The sequence below is a fragment of the Gavia stellata genome, chromosome 3 (genome assembly GCF_030936135.1).
Source record: "Gavia stellata isolate bGavSte3 chromosome 3, bGavSte3.hap2, whole genome shotgun sequence".
NCBI classification, from domain to species: Eukaryota; Metazoa; Chordata; class Aves; order Gaviiformes; family Gaviidae; genus Gavia; species Gavia stellata.
Genome location: NC_082596.1, coordinates 9,734,490 through 9,753,568, shown reverse-complemented (window position 1 = coordinate 9,753,568; position 19,079 = coordinate 9,734,490). Strand labels below are relative to the sequence as shown.

The 19,079-nt window shown below is 41.8% G+C and overlaps 1 protein-coding gene across 2 annotated transcripts in view; it reads left to right on the top strand.

Annotated features, from left to right (window-relative positions):
- The window catches only part of EFR3A (EFR3 homolog A), a 79,107-nt gene that overhangs the window by 36,532 nt on the left and 23,496 nt on the right, over positions 1–19,079 (top strand). For both annotated transcript variants that reach the window (XM_059815291.1, XM_059815292.1), the window contains 6 exons: positions 402–539; positions 7,132–7,210; positions 8,108–8,243; positions 9,803–9,967; positions 15,938–16,052; positions 18,796–18,847. In XM_059815291.1, the coding sequence (XP_059671274.1) occupies positions 402–539; positions 7,132–7,210; positions 8,108–8,243; positions 9,803–9,967; positions 15,938–16,052; positions 18,796–18,847 (685 nt within the window). The remainder of the gene's footprint in view (positions 1–401; positions 540–7,131; positions 7,211–8,107; positions 8,244–9,802; positions 9,968–15,937; positions 16,053–18,795; positions 18,848–19,079) is intronic.

The following is a 19,079-nucleotide window of genomic DNA, read 5'->3' as shown; positions in this document are numbered from 1 at the left end:
TCAGTAGTGGGCAGGTGAATGAGATCATTAGTCTGAACAAAATGACTTAAGATTCTTCCTAACTTTTTGCATGGTTTCATGGCCTTCATTCATTGTTAGAAATGTGTAATAGTTTGTCAAAACGTAGTGGTTAACAGATCAGTATTAACGGCCATTGTTTTTTGCCACATACGTATTTACTAATACAGTGGTCAGTAATGAGTGAACAGATGAAGATCTATAGTGCTGCTGTAAAAGAATAAAATGTTTCATTCAAAATTCTGGTTTGATGCATATGTGAGATACACTTCTTGCCTAGAACAAAAGTGTGACTCATGAACGTTGTAGAACCAAGAGTGTGTACAGTAAGGAAGATGAATATTAATCAGCAGTAATATCAATGTATTTTTGTCTTATTTCAGCAGAATAGGCCCTCCATCCTCTCCTACAGGAGGAGAGAAAGAGGAAAATCCTGCTCTGCTGGCCGAGAATTGTTTCAGGGAACTACTAGGACGAGCAACTTATGGAAATATGAATAATGCTGTCAGACCAGTTTTTGCGTAAGTTGAACACTCATGGAAGATCTTAAGAGATTTTTTTTCTTTATTTCATCGTCTAATTATGTTGCATTAAATTCCTTCCTCCTTTTCAATCCAAAGGATTCTACTAACAGTTTATTCATGTTTCTTCGAAAAATTGCCCCTCTTCTAATCTCACCTCTTTGTTGCCTGTCTGCTGACCTGAAGATACTTATGGAGTAATGTGTGTCCCATTTTACTGATTTTAGAAGTGCAATATAATGATTTGCATGTGTTGTTGCCTCAGGTGGCCTTTCTTTTGAATGTGAAGCTGTTTATTCAAGATATTAATGTCCCATAGATGACTGTTGCAGTCAGTGAAGAGACAAGCCAAGTGAAATACAAGTAGCGCAAAGGAATACTGTGCCCAGATTAATATATAAAGTTAAGATTTCTACTTTCTTGCATTTTTCTTCCAAGACCTGTTTGGGTATTCTGTGAGGAACATCTTTAACACCTCACTTAGTAGTGAATGGCAGATATGCACACAGTATGCACATTATGCACAAATGCACACACTACAAATTGTAGCTGATGTATTAACTATCACGTCCAGCATTTTTCAGTTCTCTGCATTGTCGCAGTTGCTTCCTTAAAATATATGATGTGAAAAAAGCTGCAAGCATTTAGATAACTTAAATCTGCTTCTTTCACCCCTGCTAGTGTCTACAAAGTAGGCATGTTCTCAGGAGAAATCTTTGCAGAAAGCTCTAGACTCGGTGATACTACTTTAAAACCTTGGCTTTTCCTGGTGATGAGGAAAGCTGCTTGCTTCTTACAGATTTTCAAGATACCCACCTGTTATGGGCATATCTTCTCTTAGATGGCCTAGTTCTTCCCACAAAGGCTAAGTATTCCATTCATACATTGAAAGACTTTCAAGGTACTGAAAGCCTTTTTTAAGTTACTACTCCTAAGTAAGAACAGAAATGCAAAAAGAAGATAGGGTAGATATTGAGGGCAGAAAACTTTTGTAGCCCCTTGTTTTTCACCCAAAACATTAAATGCAGAGAACTGTGCTATTATCTTACTTTCCGTATGCACCGGTCATACCAATCTGATAAATGTTGCCAAGTTGAGTGTTTTATTAAAAAATTTTCATCCTTTCCTACATTTAAAGTTTGCATTCCTCCAAAATACCTGCCACTAGAATAAAAGTTTAGGTACTAAACAGTCTGTGTGGACTGTTGGGAGCTATATTGCAGCTGCTTTCTTACCTCTTCTGAGTTCCTTTTTAGGGGCTTATCTGAAAACTTTATCAGCATGTGCGGTTACTTCAGTATTTTGAATCATTTTGGTATCAGGGAAGTTTCCCACAAATAAAACCCAATTCCCTAGAATAGAGTTAGTGCTTGGATTGGGATTTGAGAAGGTGTCATACCTGCATTTCCTGTGGCAGATCCAAAGCTTTATGTATTCAAAGTGTTATTTCCAGCTTCATTTCTTTTCTTACTCAGTGTGATCCTCAGGAACTGCTTGAGTCTTTGCCCACCTCTACATGCCACATGCTGCATTTGTGCACTGAAATCAGTAGATAATGACCAGTTATTCAGAACGTATTATCTCTTCTATGAATAGAGAGTCTTTGTGGTCACCATTTGTGTGTTCCATTTTGAGGAAGAATTGCCAAATAAATTTTGTAGAATCATAAAATCGTTTAGCTTGGAAAAGTCCCTTAAGATCATCGAGTCCAGCCATAAACCTAACCCTGCCAAGTCCACCACTAAACCATGTCCCTAAGCACCTCATCCACATGTCTTTTGAAATACCTCCAGGGATGGTGTCTCCACCACCTCTCTGCACAGCCCGTTCCAATGTCTGACACCCCTTTCAGTGTAGAAATTTTTCCTAATATCCAATCTAAACCTTCCCTGGCACAACTTGTGGCCATTTCCTCTTGTCCTATCACTTGTCACTTGGGAGAAGAGACTGACACCCACCTCTCCACAACCTCCTTTCAGGTAGTTGTAGAGAGCGATGAGGTCTCCCCTCAGCCTCCTCTTCTCCAGACAGAACAAACCCATTTCCCTCAGCTGCTCTTTTTTTTATCTTTTTATAAATAACTGCTGTAAAGGTTTAGTATTTTGGAAGAACAAGAGATGCAGAAAATGCAGTTTCCAAGCTGCTTTTCCTAAACTAAAAGGGGGTGCTCTATCTAATCACAGTCACAGAGTCACAGAATCACTAAGGTTGGAAAAGACCTGTAAGATCATCAAGTCCAACCATTAAAAAAAAAAAAACAAACCCACAACACACCACAACAAACAAAAAAACCCCACCCACACCACACAACACTATGCCCATCAAGCCATGTCCCACAATGCCACGTCCACACGCTCCTTTGAACACCTCCAGGGAGGGTGACTCCACTACCTCCCTGGGCAGTCTATTCCATTGTGTTACCACTCTCAGTAAAGAAATTTTTCCTAATACCCAGCCTGAACCTCCCCTGGTGCAACTTGAGGCCATTTCCTCTCGTTCTATCGCTAGTCACTTGGGAGAAGAGGCCAACACCCACCTCTCTGCAACCTCCTTTCAGGTAGTTGTAGAGAGCGATGAGGTCTCCCCTCAGCCTTCTCTTCTCCAGACTGAACAACCCCAGTTCCCTCAGCCGCTCCTCATAAGACTTGTGCTCCAGACCCCTCACCAGCTTCGTCGCCCTTCTCTGGACACGCTCCAGCACCTCAGTGTCCTTCTTGTAGTGAGGGGCCCAAAACTGAACACAGGATTCGAGGTGCGGCCTCACCAGCGCCGAGTACAGGGGCACGATCACCTCCCTGCTCCTGCTGGCCACACCATTTCTGATACAGGCCAGGATGCCGTTGGCCTTCTTGGCCACCTGGGCACACTGCTGGCTCATATTCAGCCGGCTGTCAATCAACACCCCCAGGTCCTTTTCTGCAGGGCAGCTTTCCAGCCACTCGTCCCCAAGGCTGTAGCGTTGCCTGGGGTTGTTGTGGCCAAAGTGTAGAACCTGGCATTTGGCCTTGTTGGACTTCATCCAATTGGCCTGGGCCCATCGATCCAGCCTGTCCAGATCCCTCTGCAGAGCCTTCCTACCCTCAAGCAGATCAACACTCCCTCCCGACTTGGTGTCGTCTGCTAACTTGCTGAGGGTGCACTTTATTCCCTCATCCAGATCATCGATAAATATATTAAACAAGACCGGCCCCAAAACTGAGCCCTGGGGGACTCCGCTTGTGACCGGCCACCAATGGATTTTGCTCCATTCACCACAACTCTCTGGGCTCGGCCGTCCAGCCAGCTTTTTACCCAGCAAAGAGTGCACCTGTCTAAGCTTCTCTTTGTGAATGAGCAGAACTGGTAGAAAGAAAGTTTGAGATAGTGAGTCTGTTGCACTTTATCCGATTTCAAAACCTGACTTAATTTATGTATACTTGATTAGAAAACAGTTTCCCCTAACAGTTTTCAGCAATTTCGCAGCTTTTAAGAAGGCTCTGGAAATAAAGATAAGGCTGCTTATTACAGTGCTAACACTGAAGATGCAGTTTCATTTCCCCACTTGAAGGTTTGCTTCGTGTGGCATTGGAATATCAGTCAACATGCTATCACTTCCTTGCAAAGCTGAGACAATAGCACTTCTTACATCATGAGGCTGAGTACATTCAAAGATTGAAGGATTTAAATATAATGAAGATAGTTGAAATCTGAAATCAGTCTCCTGGTATAGCTTTGGATTGACCTTAATTCTCCTTGCTTTTGGCAGAAAATCTCCATGGTTTTTAAGTGTCTCCATTTAGTAGCTAGAAACTCTCACATTCTTGTTTTTAATGAAATCTGACAGATCAGTCTGGCAGACTGCTTAATGAAAATCAAAAATTTTACATTAATATGATATGAAAAAAAATTGTCTTCTTGTGTCAACAGTCATAAGCTATTTAGACTTACTTAGCATGAATTTTCAGTGGTGAATAGATTAGGCAGATCCAGAGGGACACACAAATCTAGTGAATATAAACAACTTCCCAAGTATAGCAAGTTATACCCTATTCATCTCACTGTATTTCCATTCTTGTGAGTTACCACATCATCTTTGCAAAGGTTTTGAATATCAAAAGACTGGTGTTTAATATTCTTACAGCAAACATGATGCATGAGAAGATTATTTTATGTATTCCCATACATGCCTCTGTTTTGCTTTCTAATCATCAGTACCGATATATCATTTTGTACTGTAAGGATTGCTTGCATGTGTGACAGTGTGAGTGAATTCAGGGACTGTAGTGGCTCTCACTCCATAAAGTAGTAATTTGCACCATTGGTTCTGCTGTTCCTTTTAATTTGAGAAACCTAATTGTACACATTTGCTCCATATATGCAACAGATCTTAATGGAAGGCTGAGTTTGGCATTTGTTAATCCAGTGATAAAATGTTTTGCAATCTTACTTAGATATTCTTTATTAAAAGAAATGTAATTTGAAAAAAATTAGGCAAGATGTGACTTGGTTTTAACTAAACTAAATGCACCATGCTGAAAATACAGTTTACCATCCTTTACAAAAATAAAACTACATTCAATACACTGCCTGCATTATGACAAGTAAAATATATCACCTACAGTAACGTGTATTCTTAGGAGGAAAATTCCAGTATACAAAGTACGCTGCCCATTGAGCTATTACACAAAATATTAACGTAGGCTGTCACCTTTGCCCTGCTGTCTTCCCGTCAGTTCAGCTACCTGAAGCAGCTAATACTTTGCCTTTTTGGAAAAAGAAAACTGTATGTCTTGTTTTGAGAGGAAAGGTTTTTTAAAAAAACTTAATATAAGGTGTAGTTGACCATAATCTGCCTGAATGGATCTTTGGGGCAGGTAAAGAGGAACTGTCAAGGGTAACAGAGAACACATGCTACCCTGAAAGATTGAAGGATCAGTTCCAATCAGGAAGAGACAGTGGAGAGTACGATTTTGTATTTGATGAGACAAAAAAAAAATAGATTAGCTAAAATAAGCTATCGTGTACGAGTAATGATGGACTGTACTGGAATGATACTAGGGAGAAAGAAGACATGAATAAATACATTATGAGCCACTAAGCCTTAAAGGATTTAAAGAAGTGGTTTTATTTGTCTTTCTACCCCAAGGCAGGATTAAATATACCTGTGTGTTTGGAATGTGTACAAGGCAGGCAGCTATCCCCAACAGGTAGTCCAGTTTAATATTTAGTAATGCAAATATGCTGTTATTTAGGCAGACAGACACCTTTAAAATTCCTGAAATTCTTTCCTGTAGGGATTTCTATTAAAAGTATGTAATGTGTCAAAATGGCAGTGTGGTTTTTTTTTTTTAGCTGCTTTAGGTTTTTTAGGGCACAGGAGAGAATAGCTTTATGCCAGTTGGTTTAATCAACCTTGAAGGAGACTTGTATACTCAGCTGGGTCCCTAGGCTGGTAGCAGCTGGCCAGTGAGTTAATTGGGACCTCCAGATTGTAGGCAAAGTAAGTTGAAGCATTCAGTCAGTCCTCTTATGTTCAGAGTACTGAATTTTTTCACCTGTATGCTTTCAAGTTTGTTATTTGAAGCATCTTTATATGTTTGCTACATTCTTTGGGAAAGGGTAGACCAATAGTGATTCTGTAGCTGAAATATCTGTTTAGAAACACTACCAAAGTTCAGTTTCTGTAAGAAAGTTTTATGTGGGTTTTGGGGTTTGTTTTGGTTTTTTGTGTTGTGGTGGCATTTATTTTTTTCTTTTACCTAAATCATTCCAATTAAAAGGCATCCCAAATTACTTGTTTAAAACTTTTAGATTTAAAATGCATTTTTGTCATGCTTTTCCAGGTACTCAGATCTCCTTTTTGGAAAATTTGATGTGTGCCCTGTTCATAGCTTTCAGCATAGTGCTTGAGCAGAATTTCTTGTCTTTGCTTGAAACTAACAGTTTTTCATCAGTGGTTCCTATCCCATTTAAAGAGAAACTGATGCATTTAACGTTCTGATTCTGTTTTGATATTCCTTGCAGAAAGTGTTGAAATGCTTCAGAGTGATAAAGGAGTGTATACAAAAAGAGTAGCTCTTTTTTGTTTTCCATATATATTATTCATGAAACCACTGTGAAAATGAAAATAGTTCTTAGAGTCTCTATTCTGAATGTAACATTCAGCCATAATTATTTTGTAGCTCCTGATTCAAAACAAAATCTTTATCTTGTTTAGAGTAAAAGTCTGTCAAGGTATTATAACCATCCTCTTCAGTGTGTCTCTTTCATGTAAGTAAGCATATAATGTCACAGCTATTTTTATGCATTCACTTTGTATGGAAACAGTATATTCTTAACTGTATACCTTTGGTATGACTAGATTCCTTAAATTCCTGAAACTAGAAGATTGGGAATTTCTGTTACAGCCAAATGTTTTGTGCTCATATCCTAAACCTTGAAAACAAATGCTTTTCTGAAGTTCTAGTTTCCTGACCTAAGGTAATAAGTCACTGTTTAGAAGCTTTATTTAAGGAAATAATCCCTTTGAGGTGAATTTTGAGAAAACTGTAAGGTGTCATTTATTATATCTGTGGAATGTTATTATTTCAGATCCCTTAACTTTTGGTTACAGGCATTTAGACCATCATAGACTATGGGATCCCAATGAATTTGCTGTTTCCTGCTTCAAAATCATCATGTATTCCATACAGGTAGGATTTTTTCCAGGGTTTGTTTTCCTTGCATACGTGTTTCGAGCACATGAGACAGAGTTAAATGCTCGCCTCACCATGGTAATGATAGACAGTAGATGAAGTCAAAGAGTTCAGAAGATCCCTTTCCTTAATTCCTTAGCCTTATTCTTTAGACTTCTCAAATAATAACCTATTTGTGGTTTGTGATCAGAGGTTATTTGATTTATTTTCAATTAATGTACATTTGCAGGAAAAAAAAAAAGATATTAAGGAATTCTCAGTGGAAGGTAGTGCAGAGGTCCCTCAGCAAGCTCCAGAACAAGGAACAGGATAGCCATACCAATCTGACATTGTGCTTGATAAATAAACCTCTCTTAATGGTCGTGCCTCCATGCCAGTAAAGCTGTACTGCTTTTACAACCCAAGAAACCAACTTCACGTGGAACTGCATTGTGCTAGTTGATTTTTACTAGTGGACAACCTCTGCTGTCTGTTGTAAACATGATCAGACACCCAAAAGATAAAGTTATAAAATTCCAGGATTGTGTAAAAAAAGCTGAGTTTTTTCAGTGTTTGTATCAATGACATTTTTTGTAAGACCAGCTGAAGTCCTTGAGCTGCAGTTAGCTGAATGAAGTACCACTCCACGCTCCCTCTGATCTTGCAGATATTCCTGGGTATATTAATACTGTAAGCTTTTGTATACTGTGCTGGATGGTCCGGTGTGGCTTCATCTGTCATGGTAGCTTTTTGTAATCCATATTTGATCATGAATTGATTGAAATTTAGGTAAATTTGTGAGTATGAACGTTGCAGGATGCGAACATGGTCATGGCTATAGCTGAATGGTGTAGGAGTTTATTGTTACTAAAGTTACAGATGAAGCTTTTTTTCTGTATGATTGTTTTTTCATAGGCACAATATTCCCATCATGTGATACAAGAAATTCTTGGACACCTTGATGTTCGCAAAAGGGACTCACCACGAGTTCGTGCTGGCATTATTCAGGTTCTTTTGGAAGCAGTTGCAATAGCAGCTAAAGGATCAATAGGTAAGTCCTCTTAAATTAATGGCATCAGGTCAAAGGATAGATTTTGAAGGTCGATGCTCATTTTTGCTTTGTTCTGAATGAAAGCATGTATTGAGGAAGTTTTGTATTAATTACTACTTTGTGCTGATAAAATGCTTGAAATCTTACTCCGTTTACAATTACTTATACATACTTGGTTGTTTGTTTTATAATCCTTTGCATTGAAAAAAAGAGTAGATGTATTTTTACAGCCTTGTGAAAGGCAGGAATTTCTGCTTGGTAAAAATTCACAAAGTCTGAGAGAACTGTGTGTGACTACAAAAAGTCAAGAGGACTTTTGCTTTGTAATGCATTTGCTGTGAGATGAGCAGTAACACGGGAGTCAAGAGTAGAATGATCTTTGAGAAATTTTACCATAGTAACTGTGAAGCAGCTGAAATAAGGTGAATTACGTCATTTAAGGTAGTGCAGTTCCTTGACGTAAGAGTAGTTATGAAGATGTGTACGCGTGTCCTCTGCTGCTCTTTTTCTTTGGTCTCCTGCTAAAACATTATTGCTTTGCTTCATTAGCTTGAGTTTGAGCCTGTCCTTTCTCTTTATACAAGACCCACTTGCATGCACAGACTTGTGAAGTCTTTTACCATGTTATGAAAAGAGCTCATTATTTGATCCAATATATAGAACTGGATTTTAGTAGCATGTTTTGAAATAACTGAAATTCAGGTGCAAGTACCTGCAGTTTAACCCATTGTCAATGCTTAATTTCAGCAACCACTCATATTTTCTATGTAAAACTTGCATGTTGGGTTGACTGTGGCCAACAGCTGTTTGCTCACTCCCCTTTCCCCCAGGACAGGGAGAAGGTAGAAAGAAAGTGAGAAGTCTCATGGATCAAGATGAAGACAAGGAAAGCAAAGGAATTTATGCAGTACTTCCTATTGACAGGCAGATGTTTAGCCGATTCCTGGAATGCAGGGCCTCAGCATGCATAACGGTTACTTGGGAAGACAAATGCCACATGAACAAATGTCACCCCCCTTCCTCCTCCTTTCCTAAAGCTTTTATTGCTGGGTATGACATTACGTGGTATGCAGTAGCCCTTTGGTCAGTTTGGGTCAGTTGTCCCAGTCTGTGTCTCCTCCCAGTTTTTTTCACACCCCAGCCTATTCTCTGTAGGGACAGAGTGGGAAAAAGAAAAAGCCTTGACACTTGCTAGCACTGTTCAGCAACAGCTGAAACACTGGTGTGTTGTCAACACTATTTTAGTCACAAATCCAAAGCACAGCACCACCCGGGCTGCTAAGAAGAAAGTTAACTCCAACCCAGCCAGACCCCATACAAATTGATAGTAATGGATTACACATATATACCTGACTACATTTCCTGATTCCAAAATAATTTCTAAAATATCAGAGTTTAGGCACATTTCAAAAGGTTGTCCCTAGGCCATATCCTTCAAATGCTGTATTTCACTTGTTCTTTTCAGCTTAATCTGATTTCTCCTGAAAAGGGATTGAAAGGGTTAGCTTTCATTTTCTTAAGGCATCTTTCCCTTGACAGATGTTATGTGTTGTTTCCAGGCCCAACAGTTCTGGAGGTTTTTAATACCTTGTTGAAGCACTTGCGCATCAGTGTTGACTTCGAGCTGGGTGATAGGCGCAGTTCAGCAGGAAGTGCAACTTTCAGCACAGGCTCCAAGGATAGTGATGAGAGGATTGTCCAGAATGCTATTATTCAAACAATTGGTGAGTAATGACAGTAACATAGGCTCTCTTAAAATTCCTCCCCTTCTCCCCCTTCCTCAATGAGATGGTATTAAAACAGCTTGAATCAAAAAGGAATAATGGCAAGTGTGGTAGCTCTGATTGTCCTTGCTTCTAAACCTCAGGCTCACTTTAGGGATTTGACTGCTGAAAGACTGTTCTTTTGATTGTTAACTGAGCAGATAGCCAAGAAGCTCAATGAAAATTAAAAATGCTGGTGGACTTACAATAAATTTGTTATTTATATTATTATATGGTCCTTGAAATATAGATATCATTCTGTACCTTTGGTACAGAACTAACATTAGTCCTTTTATGAAAATCATATTGCAAGAAATCATATACAGTAATATATTTTAGTAGGTGCTACTTGAAAATTTGTAGAAGCCAATGTTAAAAATAGCGGCAACAATGACACCTAATGGCCGGTTGTGCTACCACTATTTAACTGAAGTACTTTTAAGCACAATACTGAAAATAAGAGCAACAATTTCTGTAAATTATTTCATTAAAATATCCTCTCCCCTTTTTTGAGATTTTGTCTTTATGGTAGTGATATATGTTGCAGTGCATTTATGATGTGTATTCCTTTACTTAAAGAATGAGGGGGAATGTAACTTAAATGTTGTTCACAAATCTGTACCTTTGCTTATGCCTAGAAGCTTTCTAGAGCAAGTAGCAAATATCTAGTAGATTATTTCTCACCATTACAGTAAAACTCCAAGTTCAAATGCTAACCACCCCGCCAAAAAAAAATCCCAAAAAACCCACAACCCAGCCTTTTAAAGTAAAGCTTCTTTCTATCAAAGTTATATTTATACTATTGCACAGCAACAGAATAGAATATCTCAACTTGGAAGGGACCCATAAGAATCATCGAATCCAACTCCCTGCTCCTCACAGGACTACCTAAAACTAAACCATATGACTAAGAGCATCTTCGAGACGCTCCCTGAACTCTGACAGGCTTGGTGCCATGACCACTTCCCTGGGGAGCCTGTCCCAGTGACCGACCACCCTCTCAGTGAAGAACCTTTTCCTAATGTCCAATCTGGACTTGCCCTGATGAAGATTCATTCCGTTTCCTCGTGTCCAGTCACTGGTCACCGGAGAGGAGATCAGCACCTCCCCCTGTGCTGCCCTCCTTGAGGAAGGTGTAGACTGTGATGAGATCACCCCTCAGCTTTCTCTTCTCGAAGCTGAACAAACCAAGTGACCTCAGCCACTCCTCATAAGTCTTGCCCTCTTGGGCATCTTGGTTGCCCTCCTCTGGACACACTCCAATAGTTTTATGTCCTTCACCCAAAACTGCACACAGTACTCGAGGTGGGGCCGCACCAGTGCAGTGTAGAGTAGGAGAATCACCTCCCTGATGCACCCCAGGACATGGTTGGCCCTTTTGGCTGCCAGGGCACCCTGTTGACTCATATTCAACTTGCCATCAACCCAGACCCCCAGATCTCTTTCCACCGGTCTGCTTTCCAGCCTCTCGTCCTTCAGTTTGTATGTATAATCAGGATTACCCTGTCCCAGGTGGAGAATCTGGCACTTGCTCATGTTAAATTTCAGACGGTTGGTGATTGGATAGACTGGAGAGCTGAGCAGATCTCTCTGCAAGGCCTCTCTACCCTCAAGGGAGTCCATAGCCCCTCCTAGTTTAGTATCATCAGCAAACTTACTTAATGTACATTCGATTCCTGCATCCAGATCATTTATAAAACTGAAGAGAACTGGCTCTAAAATTGGGCCCTGGGGAAGCTCACAGGGGACTGGCTGCCAGCCCGTTGTAACCCCATTTACTGTAACTCTCTGAGCCCGGCCCGTCAGCCAATTGCTCACCCAACGTGTTATGGACTTGTCTAGCTGTGTGCTGGACATTTTGTCCAGAAGGATACTGTGAGAGACAGTATCAAAATCACAGAATCACTAAGGTTGGAAAAGACCTGTAAGACCATCAAGTCGAACCATCAACCAACAAACACCACCATGCCCATTAAACCATGTCCCACAATGCCTCGTCCACACATTCCTTGAACATCTCCAGTGATGCTGACTCCACCACTTCCCTGGGCAGTTTATTCCGTTGTCTCACCACTCTCTCAGTAAAGAAATTTTTCCTAATATCCAGTCTAAACCTCCCCTGGCACAACTTGAGGCCATTTCCTCTTGTCCTGTCACTAGTCACTTGGGAGAAGAGGCCAACACCCACCTCTCTGCAACCCCCTTTCAAGTAATTGTAGAGAGCGATGAGGTCTCCCCTCAGCCTCCTCTTCTCCAGGCTGAACAACCCCAGTTCCCTCAGCCGGTCCTCATCAGACTTGTGCTCCAGACCCCTCACCAGCTTTGTCGCCCTTCTCTGGACACGCTCCAGCACCTCAGTGTCCTTCTTGTAGTGAGGGGACTAAAACTGAACACAGTATTTGAGGTGCGGCCTTACCAGCGCCGAGTACAGGGGCACAATCACCTCCCTGCTCCTGCTGGCCACACTATTTCTGATACAGGCCAGGATGCTATTGGCCTTTGCTAAAATCCAAAAACGCCACATCTGCTGGCTTCCCTTGGTCAACTAGATGGGTGACCTTGTCATAAAAGGAAATTAAGCAGGACTTTCCCCTTGTGAACCTGTGCTGGCTATGACCAGTGACTGCATCATCTCAAGCATTTTTCTGTAACTCCCAGAACAACCTCCTCCGTAATTTTACCAGGCACTGAAGTGAGACTGACAGGCCTGTAATTACCAGGGTCTTCCTTCTCACCCTCTTGAAAATTTGGACAACGTTTGCCAGCTTCCACTTGAATGAAACCTCTCCAGACTTCAAAGACCACTGAAAAATAATGGAGAGAGGTCCTGTGATGACATCGGCCAGCTCTTTCAGAACCCTGGGATGGATCCCATCGGGCCCTATAGACATGCGCATCCAGCTGGAGCATGCTGTTAACATGTTTAAAAAAGCCCTTTTTGTTGTCCTTCACAGTGCTGGCCAGCTTGAATTCTAACTGAGCTTTGGCTGCAGGAATTTTCTCCCTACAGTGGTGAACAGCATCTCTGTGGTTCTTCCATGTTGCCTGTCCTTGCTTCCAATGTCCATACACTTTCCTTCTCTGCCTAAGGTCTAGAAGATCCCTGCTCAGCTAAGCTGGCCTTCTGCCCCGCTTGCTTGACTTCTGACACTTTGTAATTGTCTGCTCCTGCGCTCTTAGGAGATGGCTTTTAAAAAGTGATCAGCATTCATGGACCCCAGTACCTTCAAAACCAGATTCCCTGGGGACCTTACTAACTAGCTCCCTCAGCAGCCTGAAGTCTGCTCTTCACATATCCAGAGTCGAAATTTTGCTGGCAGTTTTCCTCCTACCACCACCGATTCGAAACTGAACTACTTTGTGGTCACTGTGACCAAGTCAGCCACTGATTACCACTTCACCCATGAGTTCCTCTCTGTTTTCAAACAACATATCTAAGAGGGCACCTTTTCTAGTTGGCTGCCTTAGTACCTCCACCAAGAAGTTATCTTCAACATGCTTCAGAAGTTTCCTGGACCTGTTTGTGTCTGCTGTATGATATTCCCCGTTGATGTCTGGGAAGTTAAAATCACTCATAAGGACAAGGGCAGCTGATCTAGAGAGATCCCTTAATTCCTTGTAGAATAATTCCTTGGTGTCATTGTCCTGGCTGGATGATCATTAGTAGACTGCCACGAAAATGTCTGCTTTATGTGCTTTCCCCTTCATCCTTACCCGGAGGCTCTCAACCATGTCATCACCAGCTGCAAGTGCCATACAATCCAACCCCTCCCATACATACAGCGCCATCGCCCCACCTTGCCTGCCCTGCCTATCCCTCCTGAAGAGTCTATAACCCTCCATCACGGCACACCAGTCACAGGACCCATCCCACCAGGTTTCGCTAGTGCCAGCGATGTTGTAGCTTTGGGACTGTGCCAAAGCTTCTAGCTCCTCTTGCTTATTCCTCATGTTGCGTGCATTGGTACAGGGACATTTCAAAAGTGGTCCAGTGTACTCAGCACATCATGGAGCAGACTGAAGACCTTGCTAGCACACCGTCCCTCAAACATTGGCATGCCACCCCCAGGCTTATCTCTAGTGAGCCTGGTTTTATCCCTTTCCCCCTTCAAATCTAGTTTAAAGCTCTTTCGATGAGCCCTGCTAACTCCTGTGCAAAGATCCTTTTCCCCCTTTGAGACAGGTGTACCTTGTCAGTCACCTGCAGGCCTGGTGTTGTGTAGGCTGACCCATGTTTAAAAAACACAAAATTCTGCCTGTGACACCAGTCATGGAGCCAGGTATTGATCTGCTGGGTCTCCCTGTTTCTTCCCTCATTATTCCCCACAACTGGCAGGATAGAGGAGAACACTACTTGTCGTCTTGATCCCTTAACCAGTTGTCCCAAGACCCTGAAGTCTCTCTTGATTGCCCTTGGACTTCTTATTGCAACTTCATCGCTGCATACATGAAAAATCGATAATGGATAATAATCTAAGGGTCGTACTATGGTAGGAATTTTTCTGGTCACATCTTTAACCTGGGCCCTGGGGAGGCAGCAGACTTCCCTAAGAAGTGGGTCCAGTTGGCATATTGGGCCTTCTGTTCCCCTCAGGAGAGTCTCCTATGACAATGACCCATCTTTTATTCTTTATGGAAGTGGTTTTGACACAGGACATAGGTCAACCTAAGCTTGGCAACATCTCCAAGCTAGATGAATCTTCATCCTCACCATTGTTTGGTCCTACTTGCAGAGCCTTGTATCTATTACACAAGGGCATCTGGGAAAGCGGGGGAGTCACGGAGGAGATGCACCTGCTGCGCTGGGCAGGACCTTGTTGCCATTGCCCCCTTTCCCTCAAGTCACCGCGTTCTGCGGGGTGGAGAGAGGATAAGGAATCCTCTGTATCGCGTGTCCTGTCTGCCTGACAGGTCCAGCTCAGGGAAGGTTCCAGTAGTCTATTGTCTCCCTCTCAGACTCCCTGATACTCCTCAACCTACTCACCTCCTCCTGGAGCTCTGCCACCAAGCTAAGAAGTTCCTCTATCTGGGTGCCCTCCCACAGGTGTGCTCACTACTGCTGCCTGGTACTGGAGTAAGAGTAGGGCACACCCTGATGACACCTGGGTGGCAGCATGTTCCTGTCAGAGCTCTGTCTGCGAAGCAACATCAGTCGTGGTGGGTGCAGAGTTTAGAGAGGCCATGGCCTTCTGCTGGGTAGATACCATTGCTCCCTGGTCGAGCCAGCAGAGTTACAGCACCCTTCCTGCGTGCCCTTCTGCACAAACTGCCGTGCCACGCCCTGGTCGCTAGCACTCCCCAGGGGCTTCTTTTATAGGTGTGGGGGTCTTGGCCACTGTCGCTCCTGGCCCCACCCAGGTCTCCTCAGCCTCTGTGGTTCGAGCTGTGGGCTCCTGGCAGGTCTCTCCACTCCCCATGAGGTTCCCCTGGTTCAGGAAACGCCCCCTGTGCACCACGCCAGAGAGCTCCACTGCCAGTTGTGCCACACCAGAGCTGCTCGCCTCAGCAGTCTCTAAGTAAAGTGTTGGTCATGTAATACTTGTATACTGCTGAGATTTTTCTCACACCTGTAATATTTAACAGTGACTTAAGAACAGACAAAAGTAACAACACTGTTCATGAGAAGCACTTCCAATTCCTCACTAGTTACAAATTAACATGTGACATATTTAACTTTTAAACTATATATTTAAAGGAGGATATAATTAGAAAGTTTTAGGATTCAAAGAAGAAAATGAGTGTCATGAAAAGACTCTGTAAAGTCCTTCAGCAGAAATGAACATGTAAGTATTATGCCGTAAAACAATCATAGTTTTATTCTTCATCTATTTTGACCTTGTAAATATATTCCTTGTATTTATAAGGCTTTTCTTATATTGAGAAGGGCCCTATTTCTCTTCCCTTCTGTGACTTCATTCCATTTTTATTTAGGATTTTTTGGAAGCAATCTCCCAGATTACCAGAGATCAGAGATTATGATGTTCATTATGGGAAAAGTACCTGTTTTGGGGACAACTTCACAATCACTGGATACTAGTCACCTTGGGTTTGTATATCCTACATTTTTTAATTTCTAATTAAAAAATTAGATTTTAGAATCCTGATAAGAAGTGAAAAAATTAAGAAGAATGAAATGCAAATTCTCACGCATTAGGGGCTGTAGTAAATGCCATGCAGAATCAAGGCAAGCACAGTGTCAGCGGTATGAAATCAATCTCCAGACACATTAGCGATAGAAAACACCTGATTGGAATGCAACCTGTTTTGCACTAAAACGTTTCTTCTCTCCATGTCTGTACAAATGTTTCTGAAATTATCTACATAATGGTGCTTAATTCCATAACTTCTTGTATGTCTGTTTTGTGAATGAGGGAAATTGAACTCTGACTACATTTTTCCAAATAGCTGTATAATTTACAAATTCACAGAATCACTACAGTTGGAAAAGACCTGTAAGATCATCAAGTCCAACCATCAACCAACACCACCATGCCCACTAAACTATGTCCCAAAATGCCACGTCCACACGTTCCTTGAACACCTCCAGTGATGGTGACCCCACCACTTCCCTGGACAGCCTGTTCCAGTGCTTCACCACTCTCTTAGCAAAGAAATTTTTCCTAATATCCAGCCTAAACCTCCCCTGGCACAACTTGAGGCCATTTCCTCTTGTCCTGTCACTCGTCACTTGAGAGAAGAGACCAACACCCACCTCTCTGCAACCCCCTTTCAGGTAGTTGTAGAGAGCGAGAAGGTCTCCCCTGAACCTCCTCTTCTCCAGGCTGAACAATCCCAGTTCCCTCAGCCGCTCCTCATAAGACTTGTGTTCCAGACCCCTCACCAGCTTCATCGCCCTTCTCTGGACACGCTCCAGCACCTCAGTGTCCTTCTTGTAGTGAGGGGCCCAAAAGTGAACACAGGATTAGAGGTGCGGCCTCACCAGCACCAAGTACAGGGGCACAATCACTTCCCTGCTCCTGCGGGCCACACTATTTCTGATACAAGCCAGGATGCCGTTGGCCTTCTTGGCCACCTGGGCACACTGCTGGCTCATATTCAGCCAGCTGTCAATCAACACCCCCAGGTCCTTTTCTGCGGGGGAGCTTTCCAGCCACTCATCCCCAAGGCTGGAGCATTGCATGGGGTTGTTGTGACCCAAGTGCAGGACCCGGCACTTGGCCTTATTGAAATTCATCCAATTGGCCTGGGCCCATCGATCCGGCCTGTCCAGATCCCTCTGCAGAGCCTTCCTACCCTCAAGCAGATCTTGTTTTGGTTTTGTTTTTTGTTTTTTCTTCATTCTGTACAAGCTGACTTCCGATTAAGAAATAACCTGCAGAAATCCCAGTGAATTTGTTTTGGTTTAAATTTTCCCTATTTATTTAGAAATAGGAAAAAGCTATAGGTGGCAGACTCCTGTAATAAAATCATAATTAAAAAGCTGCCATAGGCTGCAGTAATATTTTTCCCTGTAACATGAATAATTACATTTAAAGACTGCTTTTCTTCAGAATGGGGAAAGTCACTGAAAAAGTTGCAGCTATTCTTTCCAGGTATGCACGGACACTTTGTACCACATATGTTTGATCACCTGCTAGCTTAAGTAGGAAGTCATTGTTATTCTCCTGGCTTCTTGGTAGCTTTTCATATAGTATTGTGTCCCTGCAGTATGAGACACTATTCCATGGAAGATAGAAATCTGTTTGTGCCAGGCAGTTACCACTCATTAAGAAGGTATTTGAAATATGAATCCATTTAGGATTCTATACTTGCATTACCAGTTGGTGTGGGATTTTTGCTTGGGTTTTTTTTTAACTATACAATTTTACTTTATGGGATTCTTTGTAAACATAGGACTGAGTAGTACGTTAGTATGATGTGCATATGTCATTCTGAAGAAAGCAGGCTTTCTGACTGCTGATACAGTTTTGCATTACTTACCTGAAAATTTGGTCTCTGCTACACAAGACATCTGAATGATACTGCCAACCGAATATAGCCAGGATTATAGCCTGTGAAGGTGGAAGTTTCCACTGTTATGTAGGGGCTGGCTTTTGTGAAGAGGCTTGCTCTTTCCTTACGCTGTTTGGTAGACAAAAGGGTTTGTACCTTTTTTACTTTCTTGAGTCTCTTTGAATGGAGCAATTTATGCCAAGTGCACTTTTCTCTTGTAAGATCTTGCAAGAACAATGCATATGTGACTATATACCAACTTCTTTTAGTACCAGCAGATGGAAAATGAGAACAGATGAAGAACAGGTTAAGTGGTGTTCCGTGTATATTCTTTTGATCTGAAAACTGAGGGTTCTTTCAGTTTTTCTTGCCGATTTTGCAGACAACTTTTTTTCAGTCTCAAAGTTTTGGGGTCTGATTTAAACAAGAAGTGTCCTGGTTTCTTAAAAGACTCAATTACATTTTAATTCAGAAGAAATTCTGAGTGCTAATGCTTGTGAAAATTAAGTCAAGCATGTAGTGGTTGAACACTTCAGGTACAAAGAGGTTTCTGAATGGAACATGAAGATTTAGATCCGCTGCACATATATCATTTACTGTTTTTTAAATTGTATGTGCTTCATTTTTTAAGCCTTGCTATAAATGTCTCTTTCAAAAACATTCAGCTATTGCACCTCATTTGGAGATATTTGCCCCTTATTTGTGGTCATCCAGCCTCCCTTCCAAGACTGCTGTATTCACTTGTCGAAAACATAGTTGTTAGAATGATGTCTGGTGTAGAATAATATTTTGAAGATATGCAAAGAAACTAATTTTCAACTTTTTTCTAATTTTAGAGATTTGGGAACTAGGAGGATTCAAATCATGTTATTGAGATCTTTACTTATGGTAAGCCTTCTGTGTTCAGTATGTTATGTTGTAAGGGCACAACGTTTCACTTTATGTATACATTTATACATATAAGTTCAGTATTACAACTCTGTATTATGAAATGAAACATACTTTCATATTGCATAGTTCTGTAGTTCTACTGGGTAAAATTGTGACAGCGTTTTCCCAACTTACATTACAAGTAGCTCAAGAAATATTCCTCTGTCTCTTAGAGCACTTTAGTGACTGT